This window comes from Ambystoma mexicanum, chromosome 11, assembly GCF_040938575.1.
Source record: "Ambystoma mexicanum isolate Mex_15411 chromosome 11, UKY_AmexF1_1, whole genome shotgun sequence".
Classification (NCBI taxonomy): Eukaryota; Metazoa; Chordata; class Amphibia; order Caudata; family Ambystomatidae; genus Ambystoma; species Ambystoma mexicanum.
This window is the reverse complement of record NC_090934.1, coordinates 221,398,238-221,418,807: the sequence shown is the minus strand read 5'-3', so window position 1 is coordinate 221,418,807 and position 20,570 is coordinate 221,398,238. Positions and strand designations below refer to the sequence as shown.

Here is a 20,570-nt window from a genome sequence, read left to right as displayed (position 1 = left end):
ATCATTCCTCCCACACACTCCTACAACCCTAACCCACCTACACCACCCTTCTACAACCCCACCCCACTTACATCACATTTCTCCAATCTAATCCTCCCTCCCACACACTCCTACAACCCTAACCCACCTACACCACCCTTCTACAACCCCACCCCACTTACATCACATTTCTCCAATCTAATCCTCCCTCCCCCACACTCCTACAACCCTAACCCACCTACACCACCCGTCTACAACCCACCCCACTTACATCACATTTCTCCAATCTAATCCTCCCTCCCACACACTCCTACAACCCTCCTACCATTTCAATGCCATAATGTTTCCTTTCCATCGTCTTTACAGCACTCATTCCTTTTAATTTAAAATGAACCTTTCAACTTGTCTTTAATGCATTAAATTGTCATAATATGTTGATCTACACAACTGTACATGGAGCCATAATAAGCCAAGTCATCACTTGACAAAAAACAATGTTGCCCCAAAACCAACGAGCAGTCTGATAAACGCTAAAAGGATGAATTCACTATATGGACGACTGCCCATGGGTGCCTCTTGGCATCCTGCAATCCCTGCGTGAACCAACACCAGCACACTGCCTGCAAGAACTCACAGATCCTGGAGACCATGAAAATGCCAGTGGTGGGGTGAATCCCAGTAACAACCGATTGGCCCAAGCGCCTTACAGCGCTCCATGACCTGCCTAGCAATGGAAATTGGGAAGGGACACAGATACGTGTGTTCTAATATAGCGCCAGATTACTCCAACTTCTAAGCACTGCAATAACAGGCATTATTATGATTCCATTGTATGGCACTCGGTTTATCGACCTTGGAAAGGGTAAGTCGGCCCTGTCACTGCGCTCGATCTTACCAAGTATCAGAGACCTGTGCTTTAGTAGTGAGCTACTCACACGGACATGCAAGCAGGCTCGGACTGGCGTTTAGGACAATAGGCCCGTGGCCGAACCAAAAACGCAAAATGCTGGTGTCGGCCAGTTTGATGAGTTACTTGACCATGCGGCTAATTGTTCTGACCAGTGTTGCTGAATAAATATTCTTTAAAATGCACAATTTGCATCACATTTATCCACAAACTCCCCCATGGGTACTATTCAAACAGTGTCACAAAAGGAATGAACTGCCATTTGCAACTGTGGGACACTTTTTCATTGGTGCACGAAAAAATGTTATGGCCCAGTCCGACCCTGCATGGAAGCTCTCAAAATCCCAAAGTAAAACATGTAGACCATGTCACCCATGGACCCCTCTCCCAGCCCATCCCCACCCATCACCGTTGCCATCTGAGATATTCAGGTTCATCCTCAAAGGCCCACATCTCTACCTGTCCCAGGTCCGGAGCGAGCGGGCAGCGCATCGTTTCCAGACATGCTGGTGTTCTGCCTTTACATGTGGCTGCTTATAGTTGTGTATTACATCTAAAAAAAAGATGACAGACCCCCTCCCAACCCCCATGTATGCCACCGTTTTATGGTCCGGTCTCTGCTGCTCTGGTCCCAGTGGATCACTGTGTGTATCCAGTGGTCCCACAGCTCCCTAATTGCAGCCCACTTCAACAGCATTTACTGTGCACTTCCAACCAAGTTGTCCACCAAACTCCAAAAAGACCAAAATCCTGCCATCCACTGGTGGCGTGGAAGGTCGCCCAGAGCGGTGCGTGCCAGTGGTTCATATTTAATCAAAACCTTCCACCCATCACTTTGGTTATAGTTTGTCTCCCTTTGTGAGGGAGGGTTTGCCCAGGCGTAGGTCCCTTGCTCGCTGCACCGCACCGATGAGGCCCAAGAAGGCTGAGACATGTCCGGGGTTGCTTGTGTTTGTGTGCAGAGGGGACCTGGCCTAGCAGTTCGCGGTGGGCTGCTTCCATTGGTGGCAGTACCTTGCTGATTTGCAGCCCACTACTATTCACTGGCCACATGTCACAAGGGCCCATGTCAGCGAGCCCTGAATGCATAGTCCATAGCAGTTTGCATTCTGGAATTGTAGGCCCACACGTATAACGGGAAAGCAAAACTACAAGTACATTTAATGTAATATCATTGGCTCTTCTGTAGGGCGGCTTCTGCCATTTCGGTGGCCTCTTGGCTCTATGCAAATGCTGTTGGCTAAAAAACAAGAACTGGATAAAGACGGGATTCATTTTTAGGGTGAGTTGGCAAATATGCCAAGGTAGGCTGCCCATAACAGACTCCCCAGACCCCTGCCTAGGCACAAACCTGCCGAATAAAGAAAGGTATTTCCACTCACAGGGTGTCACTCTGAGTAAACCCTTGGACTCAGTAAAGTTGTCTTGAAGTTTGGGACAGCACTTTAAGTGCACCTATTCTGTTAAATGTATGCTGTGCATTCTGACTGGGCCCTCCTTCCCAGCCTCCTCTACGCCCCCACAAAAGTGCTCCTGAAAAGGCATAACGGCAGAGCAAGCGCTATACAAAAAAATCTCACGGGAAAACTAGCCGAACCAGAAGGTTATCAAATCATTCTATCCCCTGCTGCAAGAGGATCCAAAGGACGTCCAACTTCAGGTCTCCTAATAGCCTGCCGAAACGGTTCTGGAGCCTCCATTGTACAAACGATAACTGCAAATCAATCAATTCTAGCAGTAGAGATTGCCTGGCAAAGCGACGCAAATCACAAGACAGATTTTTCAAAAATGGCTATAATAAATCTCTATTGGAACCCAGTTGCAATCACCACAAAAAAATTCATAAACCTCTGTGAAACAACAATTGACGCAATAAGAACCGAGCACGACATAGAGAACATCCTGATATGCGGAGATCTAAATATTACCCAAACAATTAACACGAACACAACGGAATCACAAAAGGCGTCCGTACACCGTGGCACAATCTGGCGAAAGTTCACCGACTCGAGTGAGCTATACAACTTGGATGAAGTGTTCGTGGAAACAGACAGAATAGCAACCTGGCAGAGAGCATCCTCAGCCTCCACGATCGATTACATCTATGTATCCAAATCCATGTTGCAACGCCTCCAACTTTTCAAAGTCCGGCACACTCCAACAAGTGACCACAACCTGCTGGAAACTGCATGGAACCTTAAAACCAACAAAAACCGTCAAATGAACATACAAATTGAGGCAAACGCAAAAGGCACCAGAATCAAATTAAGCACTGCTGAAATTCTCAAAATCACAGCAAAATACAAGGCCATTACCAGTTCAGCGACATGCCTCAGCGTCGACTATCAACCCTTACTACTGCCATATATACAATCAACAATAAGAAAAAGAAATGCAACAAACAAAAATCCAAGGCATGCATACAACAAAGTTCTAACTGATAAAAGATGCGAATATAGAAGACTTCTTCGAATAGTCTCCAAACAAATGCCCACAAACGGTACATCAGAGATGAAAAATATCAAAACAAAATACAAAGCCTGGGTAAAATCATACAGACACAAATTGTATCAAGAGGACGCTGAACAAATAACAAAAGCGCTCATCAACAACAATAGCAGGAACTTCTGGTCCTTAATACACAACGTTGAACAATCCCAGGATAATCAAATTTTAAATAACATCAGTCAACACACATGGGAAAGTCACTTCAGTAAAGTCTTTAAATCCGATCTAAATGCAAAACCACAGGCACAACAACTAACAGGTGAACAATGGTTGAACTTAGACAAAAAAGAAGACATCATCGACATCATCAATAAATTGAAAAACTCTCGTGCGCCAGGCCCAGATGGCATCAGTAATGCAGAATTAAAAAATCATCCAGAGGAATGGGCCACCTTGCTAAGCGTCATCTTCAAGCGATGCAACGAAACGAGATCAGTACCACAATCCTGGTCCAAAGCAATTGTGGTACCAATCTACAAAAAAGGCAGTCTCACGGATCCAACAAACTTCCGACCTATCGCCCTACTAGATGTCATGGGGAAAGTATACGCCTCACTACTTTTGACGAGATTCCAAAGATGGGCGGCCTCTGCAGAATGTAACGATGAAATGCAAACGGGGTTCAAGAAACACACAGGCACAACATGCAACATACTAGTGTGCAGCATACTAAAAGCAAAAACCCTAGAAAAGAAGCACCGTCTATTTGCAGCTTATATTGACTTTTCGCAAGCCTTTGACAGAGTTGAAAGATCTCTCCTGTGGAACAAACTTGAAGCATGGAAATGTCCCCACGCTCTGTTAGAGCCAATTCAAGCTCTGCACCAGGAAACATCTATAAGAGTCAGACTCAGTCGTGAAGGAGACCTATCATCTGAAATAAACACCACACGAGGAGTCAAACAAGGTTGCCCACTAGCATCAGCACTCTTCATCACTTACATAGGTGATATTCAAAATATGAGAAGTCCAACACGAGTCTTCCCACCAACATTAGGTAAAACACAAATTGGACACCTACTCTATGCTGATGACCTAACGATTTTTGACCAAACCCAAATTGGCCTGCAGCGTAAACTTGATGCCCTTCTAATCTACGCCAATAGCAAACACCTGGAAATCAATATTAATAAAACAAAAATCATGATTTTCCAATCCCATCCAAGAAAGGAAAACTTTCAATGGCATTTGGGCAAAACCAAAATCGAAGTGGTCTCAAACTTTAAATATCCAGGAGCCCACATGGACAGTTCCCACCATGAGACCACAATGCAGCAGGAACTACACACAAAAATGAACAAACTAACAGCGCAAGCAAAAAAAATCAACAGCAAATTTGGAAAATTCTCCCTGAAACCAATAATAAACTTCTACAAGATGAAAGTCGTACCTGCCATCATATACGGCAGTGAAGCCATGCCAATGATTCCACAGAAAGTCTGGTGCAAACTAGAAGCTCATTTTTGGCGCAAAGTTCTCAAACTACCAAATTCGACTCCTGGGACAGTAATACGACGCGAACTAAGTTTACAATCCCTAGGATGTGCCGTAACCTGTAATGGAATCATGCTCTACCGTAAATGCAGAATGGACAGCAAAAACAAATTGTTCAACATCATTAAACAAGAAATGAATGACAAAACGCGTAACATGATAACCAACTGGCAAAGGCAAAATCAAAAAGTATTAGAGGCAATCAACTCAGATGAAGACGAACTCATCACAAATCCATGCAAAGTGCTGAAGAAGATAAAAGACATGGACTGGGCCAAAACGATCGACGACTCCTCGACGCTAAAACTCATCGCTCACCTACCAAGTTTCACTGCAAAAAGAAACGAACTACAAAACTATATAAAGCAATTTCCAAACAGGCAAGCACAGAACTTAATCCTACGCGCTAGGCTCAACCTGTTGAAAACAAACGAAATAAGATACGTACGAGGACAAACACAGTCAAGCACCTGTAGATTCTGCTCCAACGATACACAACCTCCAACGGAGACGATAAGACATTTACTCATGACATGCACAGCGACCGCAGCACTTAGACAGTGCTATCTGCCAATGATACCAAACTTCAGCGCACTGCCAGAAGAGCAACTGTGGTGGTGCAGACTCATCGGGGGAGACAAAACAACGTGGCAAATAGCAACTGCAAAAATGCTAAAACATATTGATGCAAAGTTACTAAACGCGAACAATGAATAGCAAAACAGAAGTCTGCAAAACAGAAAACAAAGACATGTCTTCCTTTTGTAGTTCACCACAAAAAGTTCAGTATTGTAAAATCATAAAAAAAAAAAAAAAAACTAGCCGAACCAGACCAAAAAAATAAAACCAGCATTAGCAAAGCCAACCCTTTTGGCTTTTCTTCAGGTATGGGATAGGTATTTGCCAGGTGCTGAGGTAATGGTACTACATAACAGAAATATTGCAGCAGCTGGACATGGGTGTGAGTACCTGGGCATATGATGCCAACGCCTAATACCCATACACAGGCCAAAACGGTTCGCCTACCACTGCTTATTTTAAACAGTACTTCAGTACGAAGAACAGATGTGAGGAAATACATAATGCATATAAGTCAAGTACCCGAAGGCCATTGACTCCCAGACCAGACTCGTTGCAATAACACTGGCATGCCCTAAACAGCACCAGGAGTGAACTTAATGAATGATAGAGATCCAAGGAGGGTGTGCTTTAGCTGCAGAGGCAGCTAGTGGATAGGAATTGCCATGGGCGGTCAATAACCAAACAATGCCTCACATCCCATCCCCCGCGTATCTGCACTTCCCCTTTTATCTGCACTCCAATTAAACACTTTCAGCGTATAGGTAGCGCCAATGAGCCACATAACAGCTCAAACTAAAGATGGCCCTGGCTTCATTGCTCTAATCGGAGGGGACAACTTGACATCTTTGGGCACGTATCACCGGATACTCTAAATATCCCTTCCCCCCGCCCCCACGATGGCTAGATGTTGTGCCAAAGGACACAGAGTTATGGGGTCGGTCACCCACCACAGCGCTGAGCCCAGTCAGGAGCGACTCTGCTTCTGGTAATGAAACCTAGTAGGGAGACGGAACTATGTATTTTTCAGACCTGTTTTTTTTGTTTTTGTTTTACTTAACCAACTAGTCTGTTCTTGGTATTGAAGCCGTGGTTCATTTAAATAAATACATTGGCCCTTGTCGCTCTCAATAAAGGTGGCCTCTGCGTGCCCTGGCGGGATGGCTTCTAGTTGACGGGGGTGGGGCGCCCGTTTGCCACCTCAGCATTCTCGCACTAGTTGAGCGATATGTGGCTCTCTGTACATGCCACCCTGTTGCAGGGTGGCCAGAGGGCATCATGACACAGTGCATATCATGCCCTCGGCTTTTTACTTGCACGTGGCGCTTGCCCGTATCTGGACTCAGCCATGCCCGCCAGGCCGTTACTTCTCACGTGCGCCTGGGTCACAGGGGGTGGCATTTGGCTCGCCCACACGCCCTGGCAGACACTGGAACGTTGTGAACTGTGGGGCGTGTTTGTCCCAGCGAGGACGAGATGTGACCAGCCCAATGCCGAACGCCCGCGGACATCGGCGACCGGGTCCGCGGACATTAAGCAGCAACAAAGGCGCGTCGGTGATTGATTCACTCATTTAGCTCGGAGCGCCCCCCCCCACCCCCTCTAAAGACAGACTCTCCGTTACCCTAATCCCTTCCTTCCACTTTTGCATAATCGGATATTTTAGTCCAATTAAAGTGAACGAAGGGGGGGGGGGCTCAGAATGCATTATATTGTTAAATGAAGGCGACGTGCGCCATGTGAGCTCCCGGGTGCCACCTGGTAACTCTGCCAGGCGGGGCTAGCCAGTGGCGAGGGCATCTGCTAACCCTGCCATAAGGGGCCCCTCAATCTGCCAGAACAATGGGCAGAGTCTGACTCCCTGATATGCCCTCAACCAAATAAACGCTGTGAATGGACTCAGCTCCAACCTGGTCGCCAGCAGAGGCCCTCTAGGCCTGTATATATATCCTCTCTACTCCTGCATCTCCTCTCTGCCCCGCAATCTCCTCTCTACCCCTCCATCTCCTCGATCTGCTCTCTACTCCTGCATCTCCTCTCTACTCCGCCATCTCCCTCTCTACACCTCTATCTCCTCTACTCCTGCATCTCCTCACTGCCCCTCCACCTCCTCATGTCTCCACTACTCATGTATCTCCTCTCTACCCCTCCATCTCCTCAATCTGCTCTCTACTCCTGCATCTCCTCTCTACTCCGCCATCTCCCTCTCTACCCCTCTATCTCCTCTCTACTCCTGCATCTTCTCTCTGCCCCTCCATCTCCTCATCTCTCCACTACTCATTTATATCCTCTCTACCCCTCCATCTCCTCAATCTGCTCTCTACTCTGCCATTTCTACTCCGCCATCTCTTCTCCACCCTTCAATCTCCCCTCTGCCCCTCAATCTTCATCTCCTCTTATTCCCCATCTCCCATCTGACCCTCAATCTCCCCTCTATCCATCTCTCCTCTACACCTCCATCTCCCCAATCTGCTCTCTACTCCTCCATCTCTTCTCCTCCATCTCCCTCTCTACTTCTCCATCTCTTCTCTAATCATCCATTTCCTATCTACCTCTATCTCTTCTGTGCCATCACTTCTCCACCCTTCAATCTCCCCTCTGCCCCTCAATCTCCACCTCCTCTCTATTCCCCATCTCCCATCTGACCCTCAATCTCCCCTCTACCCATCTCTCCTCTACTCATTTATCTCCTCTCCACCCCTCCATCTCCTCAATCTGCTCTCTACTCCGCCATCTCTTCTCCACCCTTCAATCTCCCCTCTGCCCCTCAATCTCCATCTCCTCTCTACTCCCCATCTCCCATCTGACCCTCAATCTCCCCTCTATCTCATTTATCTCCTATCTACCCCTCCATCTCCCCAATCTGCTCTCTACTCCTGCATCTCTTCTCCTCCATCTCCCTCTCTACTTCTCCATCTCTTCTCTAATCATCAATTTCCTATCTACCTCTATCCCTTCTCCTCCATCTCGCTCTCTACTTCTCCATATCTTCTCCAATCATCCATTTCCTCTCTATCTCCTCCTTCTCGTCTCTACCCCTCCATCTTCTCCACTCATCCATCTTATCTGTAGGTTTCCATCTACTCTCCACCCCTACATCTCCGCTCTACTTCTAACAGGGCTCAAACACCTTCTGAGGGTGCCCCATTGCCAGCCAATCTCTGGCAAGAGTGAAAGGGGGTATCATGGAATTCAAGGTCTCTACCAGGATGGCATGCCAAATCCAATGGTCTGCCCGATGACCAACCAAGGGTTTAACCAAACTGTCTGGTGAAAGTAGAGGCACTGATGGGAGCCATCCTCTCCAGTCACGACAAAACCCTGGAGGCAATCCCCTAAAACTACTGTCTGACGGTAAGACATTGCGATCTAAAGGCCGCCCCACCAAAAACATACAGGTACCCGCATGATGGCCAACGGTACATTGCAAGAAGCAAGTGTATGGGTGGGGAAATCATCCTTGTGATCTCAGACAGACGCACCCAACCATGCATGCCAACAGGCCCCATTCCATCCGGGAGATGATAGTCCAACTCTTGTGTTAAGTGCACTCTGGGACTTGTAGTCCCGAGTCCAGGACTACGAGACCCAGAATGCAAAGAGAACAAAATACAGGATTCAACTAGCCTCTCCCTAATGGAATGAGGCATGCCCCAAGGTAAATGAACCGACGCCTCTGAACTCACAATCCCTTTGAGGCCTTACTGACCCGACTCCAATTCACAATAACCAAACAGGCTTTCACCCTCCCCCCTTCCCCCGCACCTCCCAACCACCCGGAACCACCCCGGCTGCATCTCTTGCACGAATGACCTCCTCTCTATTGCCACCAGACAAAACACCACCCCCCAGTTAAACCCCCCAAATATCTCCGGCCCGCACAATACCGTCAGCTTCTCTGACCCCCCCCCTCCCCACCCCACCCCAATTCCAAATACCACCACGAAGCATGCCCCTTCCATGCCTATTCGTAACTCCCACGACCCTGTATGGCCTCTTGCCTGGCCCATTCCCGCTACTGGCACCTTTCGTTGCACACACCCCACCCCCCAGTACCCTATCAGCACTCCAGCCACCGCCCCCCCCCCCGGATAGTAGTACTTACCTATTCGCGGACAGCCCCAGCGTGACCAGGTGCGGGAGGCCCCTGAGGTCCGCGGTCCCCAGGTTGGGGATGTGGTTTCCAGTGATGAAGAGGTTGCGGGTGTACCCGGGGAGGCCGGAGGGGATCCGGCTCAGGTCCTTCCCCACACACTTCACAGTCCGGGCGGCTTCTGAGCACTCGCAGGGCACCGGGCACGCCGCAAGGGACGGCGGGGGCCACGAACTGAGCAGCGCGCCGAACAGGAGCCAAGGGCCCCGGAACGGAAGGGGCATCTCTGCCGGCTGAGGAGAGTGGCTTAATCTGCGAAAGATGGAAAGGGGGAGCGGCTGAACCTCAGGGGGCAGGCGAAAGAAAGTGAGAGACACACACACGACGAGAGGGGGAGAGGCTGACTGGAGGCGATGGACAGAGAATACGGACACACTGGTGATTTATAGAGAAACGTGACTTAGAGCTCAGGAGGAAGGAGGGGGGTGCGGCGTGGCCCTGGATGAGGCGAGGAGAGTGACTTCCAACAGTGAAGGCGGGCAGCGCCGCCGAGAGTGGCTGCGCTGCAGGGAGCGACCCCAAGGCGCGGCCGGGGGAGAACGTTCAAACTAAGGCGGACAAGGCTGGGGGTGGCGGCGGAGAGAGAGGAAAGTGGGCGTAAATCGAGAGGTGGCGGGCATAATGGGAATGGAAGAGGCGGGCAGAGGAGAGCAATGTATCAGAGGAAACAGGCTGGGGAGAGCGGCTGAATCTGAAGGAAAGCCAGAGACAAGACGCTTCACCTGAGAAAGAAAGAGTAACTTTCAGAGAAGTGCTGGGTGCGTAAGAGGGGCTGAACGAGAGTGATGTGCAGAGGGGACAAACGAAAGGGATGGACGGGGCGGAGAGTGGCTCAAGAAAGGGATGGGCAGCAGAGATGAGAGGACTTCACCAAAAGCAGCCGGGACCCCACCTCTTTTCCATCGACTTCACTCGTCCCTTTCCTCCCTTGCTCTCGTCTTCTCCGCGGGTCCCCACTCTTTGTTCTTCCTTTGCCGACACCCTTCCTATCCCACCCTTCCTGCCGCTCCCCGAGGTTTGCTCTGCCCTCCTAGCTGTCGCTTCCGGGATCCCCCTGCCAGTCTCCCCCTTTCTCTGTCGCTTCCGGGATCCCCCTGCCAGTCTCCCCCTTTCTGCCGCTCTATCTCCGCCTTTCACCCTGCGCCGGCCCGCCCCTCCCCTTTAGGGCAGACGCCCTGGACGGAGCGAATGTTGGTGCGTCGCCGCTAGCAGCGCCCAGCCTTCATGTTCAGTGAGGATGCCAGTGCGGTGCTCTGGTGGATGAAATTCGGCGCCGCGCGCGAGCTCCGCCCGGCACTGAACGGGAGTCCGGCTTATTTCCCAAGTGTCCTTCGGTCGCGCCCGCTCCTTGGCCGGCCAGAAAAGCGCCTCAGCTGCCTCCCCTCCCCCGAGCCCCTCAGACCCAGCGCTGCTCCTCCTCCTGGGAAGACTGAAAGATCCCGCACACACAATGAGATTAAAACACCCTGGCCGGGTAGCCGCGGAGAGTCCGGCCCAGGCCCCCCACCCCTCCCCCAACGCTCCTCCCGTCTGCCAGGGACGGCCCCTTAACTACGGGGGGTATTTGGCAACCAAATTGGGGGTTGGATTCATTCCAATTGTTTGGGCTTCTTTTGAAGCACCTAAAATACAAACCTGATAAACCCTCACGATATGGCTTTTTGACGACTGGAAACAACCTTTAGTCAGTAGTGGTGAGCGGGATGGTAAAAGCCCCTTATAGGGGAATAATGGGACTCGGGCACAGGGAGGAAGAAGGATTTGACCAGGATCACACGGTGCAAAATATGGAAGCCAGGGTTAGTACTCACGATTTCTGGATAAACTGTGACATATTTATTCATCTATTCAGGGCATTTTTGTAAAGCGCCGTCATAGTCCACCAAGGCGGCCCCTTGGCGCTAGGAAACACAATAAATGAGGGCAGATTACAGGGCTAGAGCAGTGTTAATGACTGGAGCTGCTTTTTCTTCGGAATGATGAGGCTGTACAACCCATGACCGCCCTTGTATGATGCAGATATGAACTGGAGGGCAAATATGGCTCTAGGCACATATAGCACATAGCGTATCACAACCTGACGTCCAGCTCGGCTTTCCGTAGGGCGCAGCGGTTTCCCAGCCCCAGCTTTCCAGAGAAAGCACCCTCCGCCGAGCCAAAACAAGCTTCCCGCATCATACATACCCAGTCTCCACAGGGCTGAGGGAGGCAGCGAGGGCGCCTCTTCAGTGGCTCACTCACTATGAATCTACTCCAGGCCTGGGCAGCGCTTCGTCTGCAACAAAATGAGTGCCATGGCCCAAACCTTTGCTCTCACGCCTGCTACACGTTGGGGTGGGCAGCTCCCTGCCCAAGGCTGCTCCGCAATGTACATGTATTTGCGATTAAAGCTACAACCCCCACCAGTTAGTTCAGGAGGATGGATCCGCTGTGCAATTTCAAACAAAATGAGCCGAGTACAAGCTACCCCTCCCTTCAACGCACAGGTAGTGGTAGAATACCTACAGGAGGCTAGGAGCTATTTAAACTAGCCATATGGCATCACACTGTCATGTCTTACCGACTATATAGTGAGTTCACATACCTGTATATTGCAAGACAAAGGTGTTCACTCGCCCCTTTGTGATTTTACTATGTTTTTCAATTTCAAATAAATCTTTTTTTATCTGTATTCTCCCACTTTCTAAGTGTGATCCCATACGGCTAGTTTAAACAGCTCCCGTAGGTTTTCTACCACTACCTGTGCCTTAAAGGGAGGGGTGGCCTGTACTCTGCTCCTTTTGTTTGAATTCGTACTCTCCCTCTCGAGTCAGGCCCCCCGTCCACAAAAAAAGAGGGTTTTCGCCCTATATTCTTTATCTGCACTGTGCGATTTACAGATATATCCGAACCATCTCAGGTAAACGCTGCAACCTACTCCCGCCAACCTTGCAAGCGGAATGCTCCCATTGGGCCTTCCGGAAATTGCTGAAAACTCTGCTGTTTGCATACACTTTGAACCTTTCTTCCGCCTGATCCTTCCCTACTGCTATGTGTTGTGTGGTTCTTTTTTCTCCCTTTTTCCGAATGATTGGTCAAGAAAAAGCGCCTTGATACCTGAGGGCTTAGTGCGCTATACAAACGTAAAGGTAACTAAATAAATAAATATTATTTGTGTCTTGAAATATACTAAATGTTTAAGTGTTTCTTTAAAACTCATCATCGTTACCATTTTGCCCTGCTTCTATCAGCGGCAAGTGGAACGTGTTAGCCACCTAGCCATAGAAAAGGACAGGCATGCTTCCCTCCTACGGTAAATTGATGGACACATGCAGGCAAAACCATTACTAATCTGCTGAGCTTCCCTATCTAACACTGCAGCAGGATTGTCATGTAGAGGTGGTCAATCATGACCGGAACTCCTCTTCCATACTGGCATCGTCACTGACCTTGTCCCTGTGTTGGGGCTGCTGGCTGCTGACTGTTCTGTTGTTGGCAACCCACCCTGATGGTTATTACAGTGGAGAATTTGCAGCAATGTCATGCAGGCTGAGTGGAACAGTGTGGGGACATGGCCAGCATCAGTGCCCAGCGTTGCCACCGTACAACTCATTGTTATTCCTGATACTGGATCAACAGCCCTGCCAACCTGGGTCATCAGGCTCATGGATAGCAATGAGCCGGCCCATGCAGAACCCTGGCCAGTGCGCACGGCTGTTGTCATCTCACGATGACTTACTGACAGTTAAAATACGAAAGCTGCCGAAACACCAGAACATAATCAAGCTGGAATCAGCACTCATTGCCAGGGCTGAGTCCTGGCAAGGCCTCCCATAAATTAAGCTCTGCGCCTGGGGGTTCATAGGCTGTTATTTGCAAGTCTACATATACGTGGGCAGCCTAAGATAGGGGCAGATTCTACAGCATGTACCAAGGGGAACACTGACTTACACCTGACTTAAATCTGCAGGGGGCTGTTTGATTCACAAATGCTTTGCTAGGAGTACCTCCGACTTACGGCTGCCTGTGAATCAGCCCCACAGACCTTGGCCTTCTAAGCCCACCCATTATCACATTCCCTGCCTTTTCTTCACAGCTCATTCCATGCTTGGTCTCCAGTTTACCCTGTCAATCCTTTGAGTCCCCACAGAGGATGAAGTCTGCTGCTTATGGATGGTGGTCCCCTTGGACTCAAAGGAGACTAATCATTTATTGGGGGGGGGGGTAACGAAGTTTGGCTGGGTGGCTGATCCCATTGAAGTCCATGGAATCTGTTCAGCCTGCTGTGAGGTGTGTCTTGACTTCTCTAGAAGCACAGTAGCTCCACCTCGGTTAGTGCGAGACACCTGCTAACTGTATATCCTTTAATTTAATTTAATTTCAAGCCACACACTTGGAGACTATGGGCCTCAGCAGACAAAGGACGCGTGATACCCGAGAGACACCCCCGCACGAAAGAAGCACAGACATTACACTTTGTTAGGAAAATCAATATTTTGGCAAGAAGTTTATTATTTATTTAGCAATTCTTAAAAAAAAAGTTACACACACCAACGGGAATATCAAACATCATTTAGAAATTAATTGGCTGCGACAGCTGCCTACGCCAACAAGCGTGTAAACGTGCAAGAGTCTCGAGAACCTTCCCAAAAACTGGACCTCCTACACCTACCCCTCACCCCCCACGTCTCAAACCAACTTGTACACAGACATGAGGACCATGATAGCCCTGCTACCAGGCCCGTCCCAGGCCTGGCTGAAAATGTGTGGGGGCCCATTTCAACAGGATGGTTGGGACCTCCCCTTGTTTAAAGTGGAAAACAGTCTGGGGCGCACTCATATGACGCATACATTAGAATGGAGACAAAGAAATACAGCGGGGGGGGGGGCTAATAGCATTCAATTATCTTGAGACGGAACACTAAATGCCCACTGGAAGCTATACATCCTTCTTTCTCAGCAAGTGGCTGATGTGGAAGACCCTGTGTTCAAAGGCAATAGTGTGATAGCACGTCTGTATACCCACAGGGACGAGATGGCCAGAGGAGCTCCAGCAAACATAGCTTGTAATGCGAGCGCTGCAAAGTGCACATTTAAAGCCCCGGAATGGAAGTAATATAGAAAGGAATATATTTCTCCGTTATAAGGCCATGTCGCTGTCCCAGGCCAGTCCCCTCGATCCCCTGGGCTTTCATGGGTCTGAGCCCCCTCAACACGCTCCGCCCCAGTTCTGCCAGCAGTCCATACCATTGAGCACAGAGCGTTGCCCTCTATGGGGCGTGCTTACCCTTTACGCAAGGGGAGACCACTACCCAGCTGTAAAATCTGATCTGCCATGTAACCAGCAAATATAAGTGCACAACAAGTGTCAATCCCTAGACACTCAGCGGTTTTTGTCAGCATTCATGCACTGTGTTTGCACTTTATGATATTTTGCACTTTTGCCATCAGCATTTATGCATTTGAGGCAGTACCGAATTTACAATTTGAGAGAAATATAGCCATAGGCCTTAATCCCAAATGAGTTTTATATAGGCAATTGGACAGCTATGATGAAGATAACCCAGTACCTATTGGTTTTGGGTTATTCACATTAGACAACGATCCTTATATACAGACTGTATACTGTCCATTCAAGCAGTATCAAATTAGAATGGCCCTCATTACGACCCTGGCGGATTTTTTCCGCCATCGACGGACTTTCCGGCCATGGCGTAAAGTCCGTTTACGCCATGGCGGATGGTGGACTTACCGCCCCATTCCGAGGTCGGCGGGGCGGTAAGTCCCCATTGACCCATTTACCCTTCCCCATTCCCATTTCGGCCCCATAGGGTATAATGGGAGTGGGGAAGGAGTTAATTACGCCACCGTAAATTACGGTGGCGTAATTAACACCAAGGTCCCATAGCGCCATGGATTTCTCCGCCCGCAAAAAGCGGGCGGAAAAATGACCATGGCGCTTTGGGAACTCGTAGTTGGCGGTAAGGGGTCGGCGCAGCTAACGCTGGCGCAAACCCCTTACCGCCAGGGTCCTAATGAGGCCCAATGTCTTTTACCACTTTTTTTTTATTTTTTTTTTTTTATTCATTTATTTACAATATATACAAAATACATATAATATACATAAATATATAACCGATCAAAATCAAAACTGTAGAAAGAATGTGTGAAAGTAACACAACTAAAAGAAATCATTAAACACATTCCAGATCTTTTCATATGAACACAATTTACCTTTCAGTTTGTATATCAACTTTTCTGTCCTTGACAGGCAATGCATCTCCTGAATCCATTCCTCGAAGGAAGGAGGGACCCGGCCTTTCCACCCACGTAGAATCAGCCTCTTGGCCACAATAAATGCACGAAAAATCCACTTTTTGTGTGCTGAGCTGACATCATCCAACCCAGAATCATCACCCAGAATCACCGTCCTAAAATCCAGGACAGGCCCCCCTCCAACAATCCTGACACACACATCACACACCTCACACCAGAAATCTCTGACCCGCACACAGCTCCACAACATGTGTTCCAATGACCCCACTGCCTGAACGCAACTCCAACATCCAGCACTGTCTGACATGCCTCTCTTATGAAGTGTTTCTGGACACCAGTATACACGATTCAGGATCTTGATTTGCCTAGACCGTTCACCCAGATTCAGTGAACACATAGAGACATTACCACACATATTCCGCCAGGCATCTAAGTCAATGTCAGACCCAATCCTTTTACTCTAAATTCCCCGTAAATTGTCATTACTCCGATAATGCGAAACAATTAACTTGTACAGTCTACTGGCCAAACCACCTCCCTTCACATCTGATTCAGTCAGGAAAGCCTTCACATCCCAAGAGTCTGACCAGTCCACCTCACCTACTGCCTTCTTCAGGCGTCTATAAGCCGAGTCAGAAATACCATCAAAATGCCATCGCTCTTTCAGCTCAGCAGCTGTCAACCATCGTTCATGATTCCCTAAATCAGAAATCATTTTAATATTCATCAAAAACCATTCAGGCCAGAAAATTGTCCTAGAATTATCCCTAATCCTCGGATTCAACCAGATAGAGGCACTCCTGCACTTGAATGCATCACGACCTAACAATGACCAGACTTCAATCCATGACTTGCGCAAGAATAACGTTGTCAACAGACTTCCACCAGGAATCTTTGTATTAGTTGTCATCAAGGCTTCCGGGCCCAACGGCCCGTAGGCACTCGACTCCGCCACCGCCCAGCTGTCCAAATCATCCGACAAAAACGGTACAAAAGAACGAGCGGAAAAGGCCAAATGGTAGGCCCTAAAATTCGGAACACCTAAACCACCCAAATGGACTGGAAGCTGCAACTTCCACAGACGAAGTCTCGGAGGTTTTCGGTCCCATAAAAATTCCTGAACTAGACGATCCAGATCATTCCAGTAACAGTTATTAATTTTCAACGGAAGCATGCTAGATACAAAGTTAATTCTAGGCGTCAAATTCATTTTCAGGGCATTTACCTTACCCCATAGGGAAAGATTAAGAAGTGACCATCTTTCCAAATCCGTTTTACAATCCCGGATAACAGTACTCATGTTTTCATCTACCATACGGGAGATCGGGTACGTTAACCACACCCCCAAATAGCGCAACCTCACATCACACCAGGTGAAACCTAGTCCCGTAACCAGAGTTTTATCACACCGGTTGGACAGGGGCAACACTTCGGACTTCAAGCGGTTAATCTTGTATCCTGAGCAATCGTGATAATCCGACAAAATCCTCATCAGACAGGGCAGGGATTCTCCCAAATTCTGCAACACCAACAAGAGATCATCCGCATAAAGCCAAGCCTTCTGTACAACACCCCAACATTTAACACCATGTAACGCCGGTTCATTTTTGATGCAAACTGCAAGAGGCTCAACCGCCAAAATGAATAATAAAGGAGAAAAAGGACAACCCTGACGCGTGCCTCGGTGCAAACAAAAAGGTTCCGACACCACCCCATTAGTCTTAACAGCAGCCGTTGGATTGGCATATAAGAGAGCAACCCAAGAAACAAAATCCTCACCCAGATTCATTCTCCTCAGTACTGAAAACAAGAAATCCCAACTAACCCTGTCGAAGGCCTTCTCCGCATCAAGGGAAAGGACAGCGGCTTCACAGTCCATCCTGTCCGCCATTTCCATGGTAATCAGCAATTTCCTGATATTACTTGACGTACTCCGATTTTTCATAAATCCTGACTGCTCCCCACCAATTAAAACAGGCAGAAACTGCCCCAGGCGCATAGCAAGAACCTTGGCGAGAATCTTATTGTCGGTATTAATAAGGCTGATTGGACGATAATTAGCCGGATGATTACAGTCCTTGCCTTTTTTCAAAAAGACCGAAATAGACGCATGGTTAGTACTTTTGGGCAACGTCCCAGTCAATTTGCTGGAAACAAACATATCTCTCAAGAGCTCTAAGGCCGAGTTCGGGAGGATCCGATAAAACTCACAAGGGAGGCCATCAGGGCCCGGCGATTTACCCACATTCAGTTCTGAAATAGCACTTTTGATCTCATCAACCGTTATCATATCACCAAGAAGATCACGTTCAGCATCCTGAATCTTAGGCAAGTTTAAACTACCAAAAAAGTCCTCCCCCCTACCAGTAACACCCACCTCACTGCTATATAGATTCTCATAGTAGTCTCGAAAGATTGAGTTAATCTTGATGGGATCGAATGTAATCCTACCCTCCTGGTCTAGCATAGAAGCAATTGCTGACTCCGAAATCTTTTTCTTCAACCGGTATGCCAGCCATCTGTCACAACGTTCACCCTTTTCAAAGTATGCACACTTGGAGTAGAACAAGCCACGTTCTGCCCTCAGCGACAAAAATTCTTCCATTTCTTTTTTAAGTTTTTTCAAAGAGGCCAATTTCACTGAATCAGTCACATCTAGCATCAGATCCCTAGAGATCTCCCCAATACGCAGGTCAAGATCCTGTCTCTTTCTCTCCTCCCTCTTACGTTTACCACTAGACAGCCCTAAACAGACACCACGCATACAACATTTAAATGCTTCCCATGTGTTCGCCACACTGACCTCTTCTGAGCGATTCTCCATAACAAAATAGTTAGCTTCCGAGACAATCCGCTCCAATATATCATCATCCAATAAGATTGAGGTATTCAGTTTCCAAGAGAAAGTCCGTACACTCCGAAATTTAAATTTCATATGTATCACCACAGGGGCATGATCACTCAACAAAATATTACCAATATCACTAGAAACAATATTTTCCGAAACATTACCACCCGCAAAAAACATGTCTAGCCTAGAAAACACACTATGTGCATTAGAATAGAAACTATATTGACGTCTGTCCAAGTTCCTCAGGCGCCAAGAATCTTTCAAATTATGTTCCTCCAAGAGCGATCTAAGCGCCCGATGATGATGATCACAACGTAGCACTCGCCTGACCTGACTTCTATCAAGTAAAGGATCAACCACAGTATTAAAGTCACCCCCGAGTAGAATATTAGGATTATTCAATTCTAATAGGGTCTGCGCCACCATTCTAAAAAAAGAGCCATCGTCCACTGTCGGGGCATACACATTGCAGAGCGTCAACAGTTCCCCCTGAATTTCCACCAACAAGGCAATCATCCTACCATCCCTGTCCGCACACTCCCTTAAAACTTTAATGGGCAGTTTCTTCCGAAACAGAATGGCAACTCCCCTGGACCTTGACGAAAATGAAGAACCAAAAGCTGAACCAACCCATTCCTTTTCTAGCTTAGAGATTTCGTCCGCCAAAATATGAGTTTCTTGCAAAAAACAGATATCAGCATGCATATCCTGCAACATGTGAAAGACTTTCTTCTTCTTAAGCAAGTTATTGATCCCATTCACATTCCAAGAGACCATGCAGAGATCATTGCCCGCCCCGCCCGCACACAAAGCCATCTTCACACCCTGTATGACTAAAACATCATATGCAAAAACAGTACAAAAAAAGCCTGAAAAAGGCCCTACACTCAAACATAGAGAAAAAACAAAAAGTATAAAACAAAAAGAACAGTTAAGACTGCGAAGTCTATTCAGCCCAAAAAACAATTTGAACAACATTCCGAACCCTCCCCAGGACCTCTCCCAAAGGAACCCAGAGTCCAACAATTGTATAACACAAGTAATAATTTTCTAAAAACCGTATCAAAAACCCATTACGAAGATTGCACTCACACCCAAACCCTCAACCCCCCCCCCTGACCAACAAACAATAGGAACCTTTAAAGCAGAAACCGGCATCAAACTGAACCCACAGAGTAATGGAAAGATATTTAAGCATAGGAACATTAGACGCACAACACCCAAGCAACCCCTGCTCCTGAAAACGAAAACTGCCCGCATTCTGATCCCTTTTACATCCACAAACCTTCAGTAACATTCTAGTTCCCACCATGATGCTGAGATTGACCACGCCACTACTTGCACCTGTCCATGTGGTGGCCAGAGGGACATGTCACTCTAGAGACTCCACCAAGCGAAGGCCTGTCATTATAGCACAACAATTCCAAAAAAGACAGCTAAACATTTCTTCTTTACCAAAACAAAAGGTGGAAGTGGATCTGATATTTAGGAGACCAGTCGCTGTACGAGTTCAGGAGATGAAAGGAAAAAGCAGGGGATATAAAGGCATGCTTCCCAAACATGGACCGTGGACTAAACATGCAACACGAAGCAACGGAGTAAACAAGCCCATGGGGTGCACCAAACACCAGCCCATGCATCCCTTCCACTCCTCTGTCTCATGGTGTCAAGATGATCCAGCTTTATCAGGTCCAGGCTTCCCTTGAAAGGACGCACCTGCGGTCCAGGCTCGAGGAGCGGGACATGGAAGAAGAGTAATTCAAATTTGTCCCTTTGAAGCAGGCCCATAATACTCGCCGATGGATGCCAGCCACAACCCCCAGTTCATAAGGTCACCGTGACTA

At 48.0% G+C, this 20,570-nt stretch overlaps 1 protein-coding gene across 1 annotated transcript in view; it reads right to left on the bottom strand.

Annotated features, from left to right (window-relative positions):
* Window positions 1-11,069, bottom strand: part of LOC138503289 (trophoblast glycoprotein-like) — a 36,550-nt gene extending 25,481 nt beyond the window's left edge. Inside the window, exon 1 of the mRNA XM_069622893.1 lies at window positions 9,573-11,069. Within this exon, the coding sequence (XP_069478994.1) occupies window positions 9,573-9,844 (272 nt within the window). The 5' untranslated portion in view covers window positions 9,845-11,069. The remainder of the gene's footprint in view (window positions 1-9,572) is intronic.
* Between the last annotated feature and the right edge of the window lie 9,501 nt (window positions 11,070-20,570).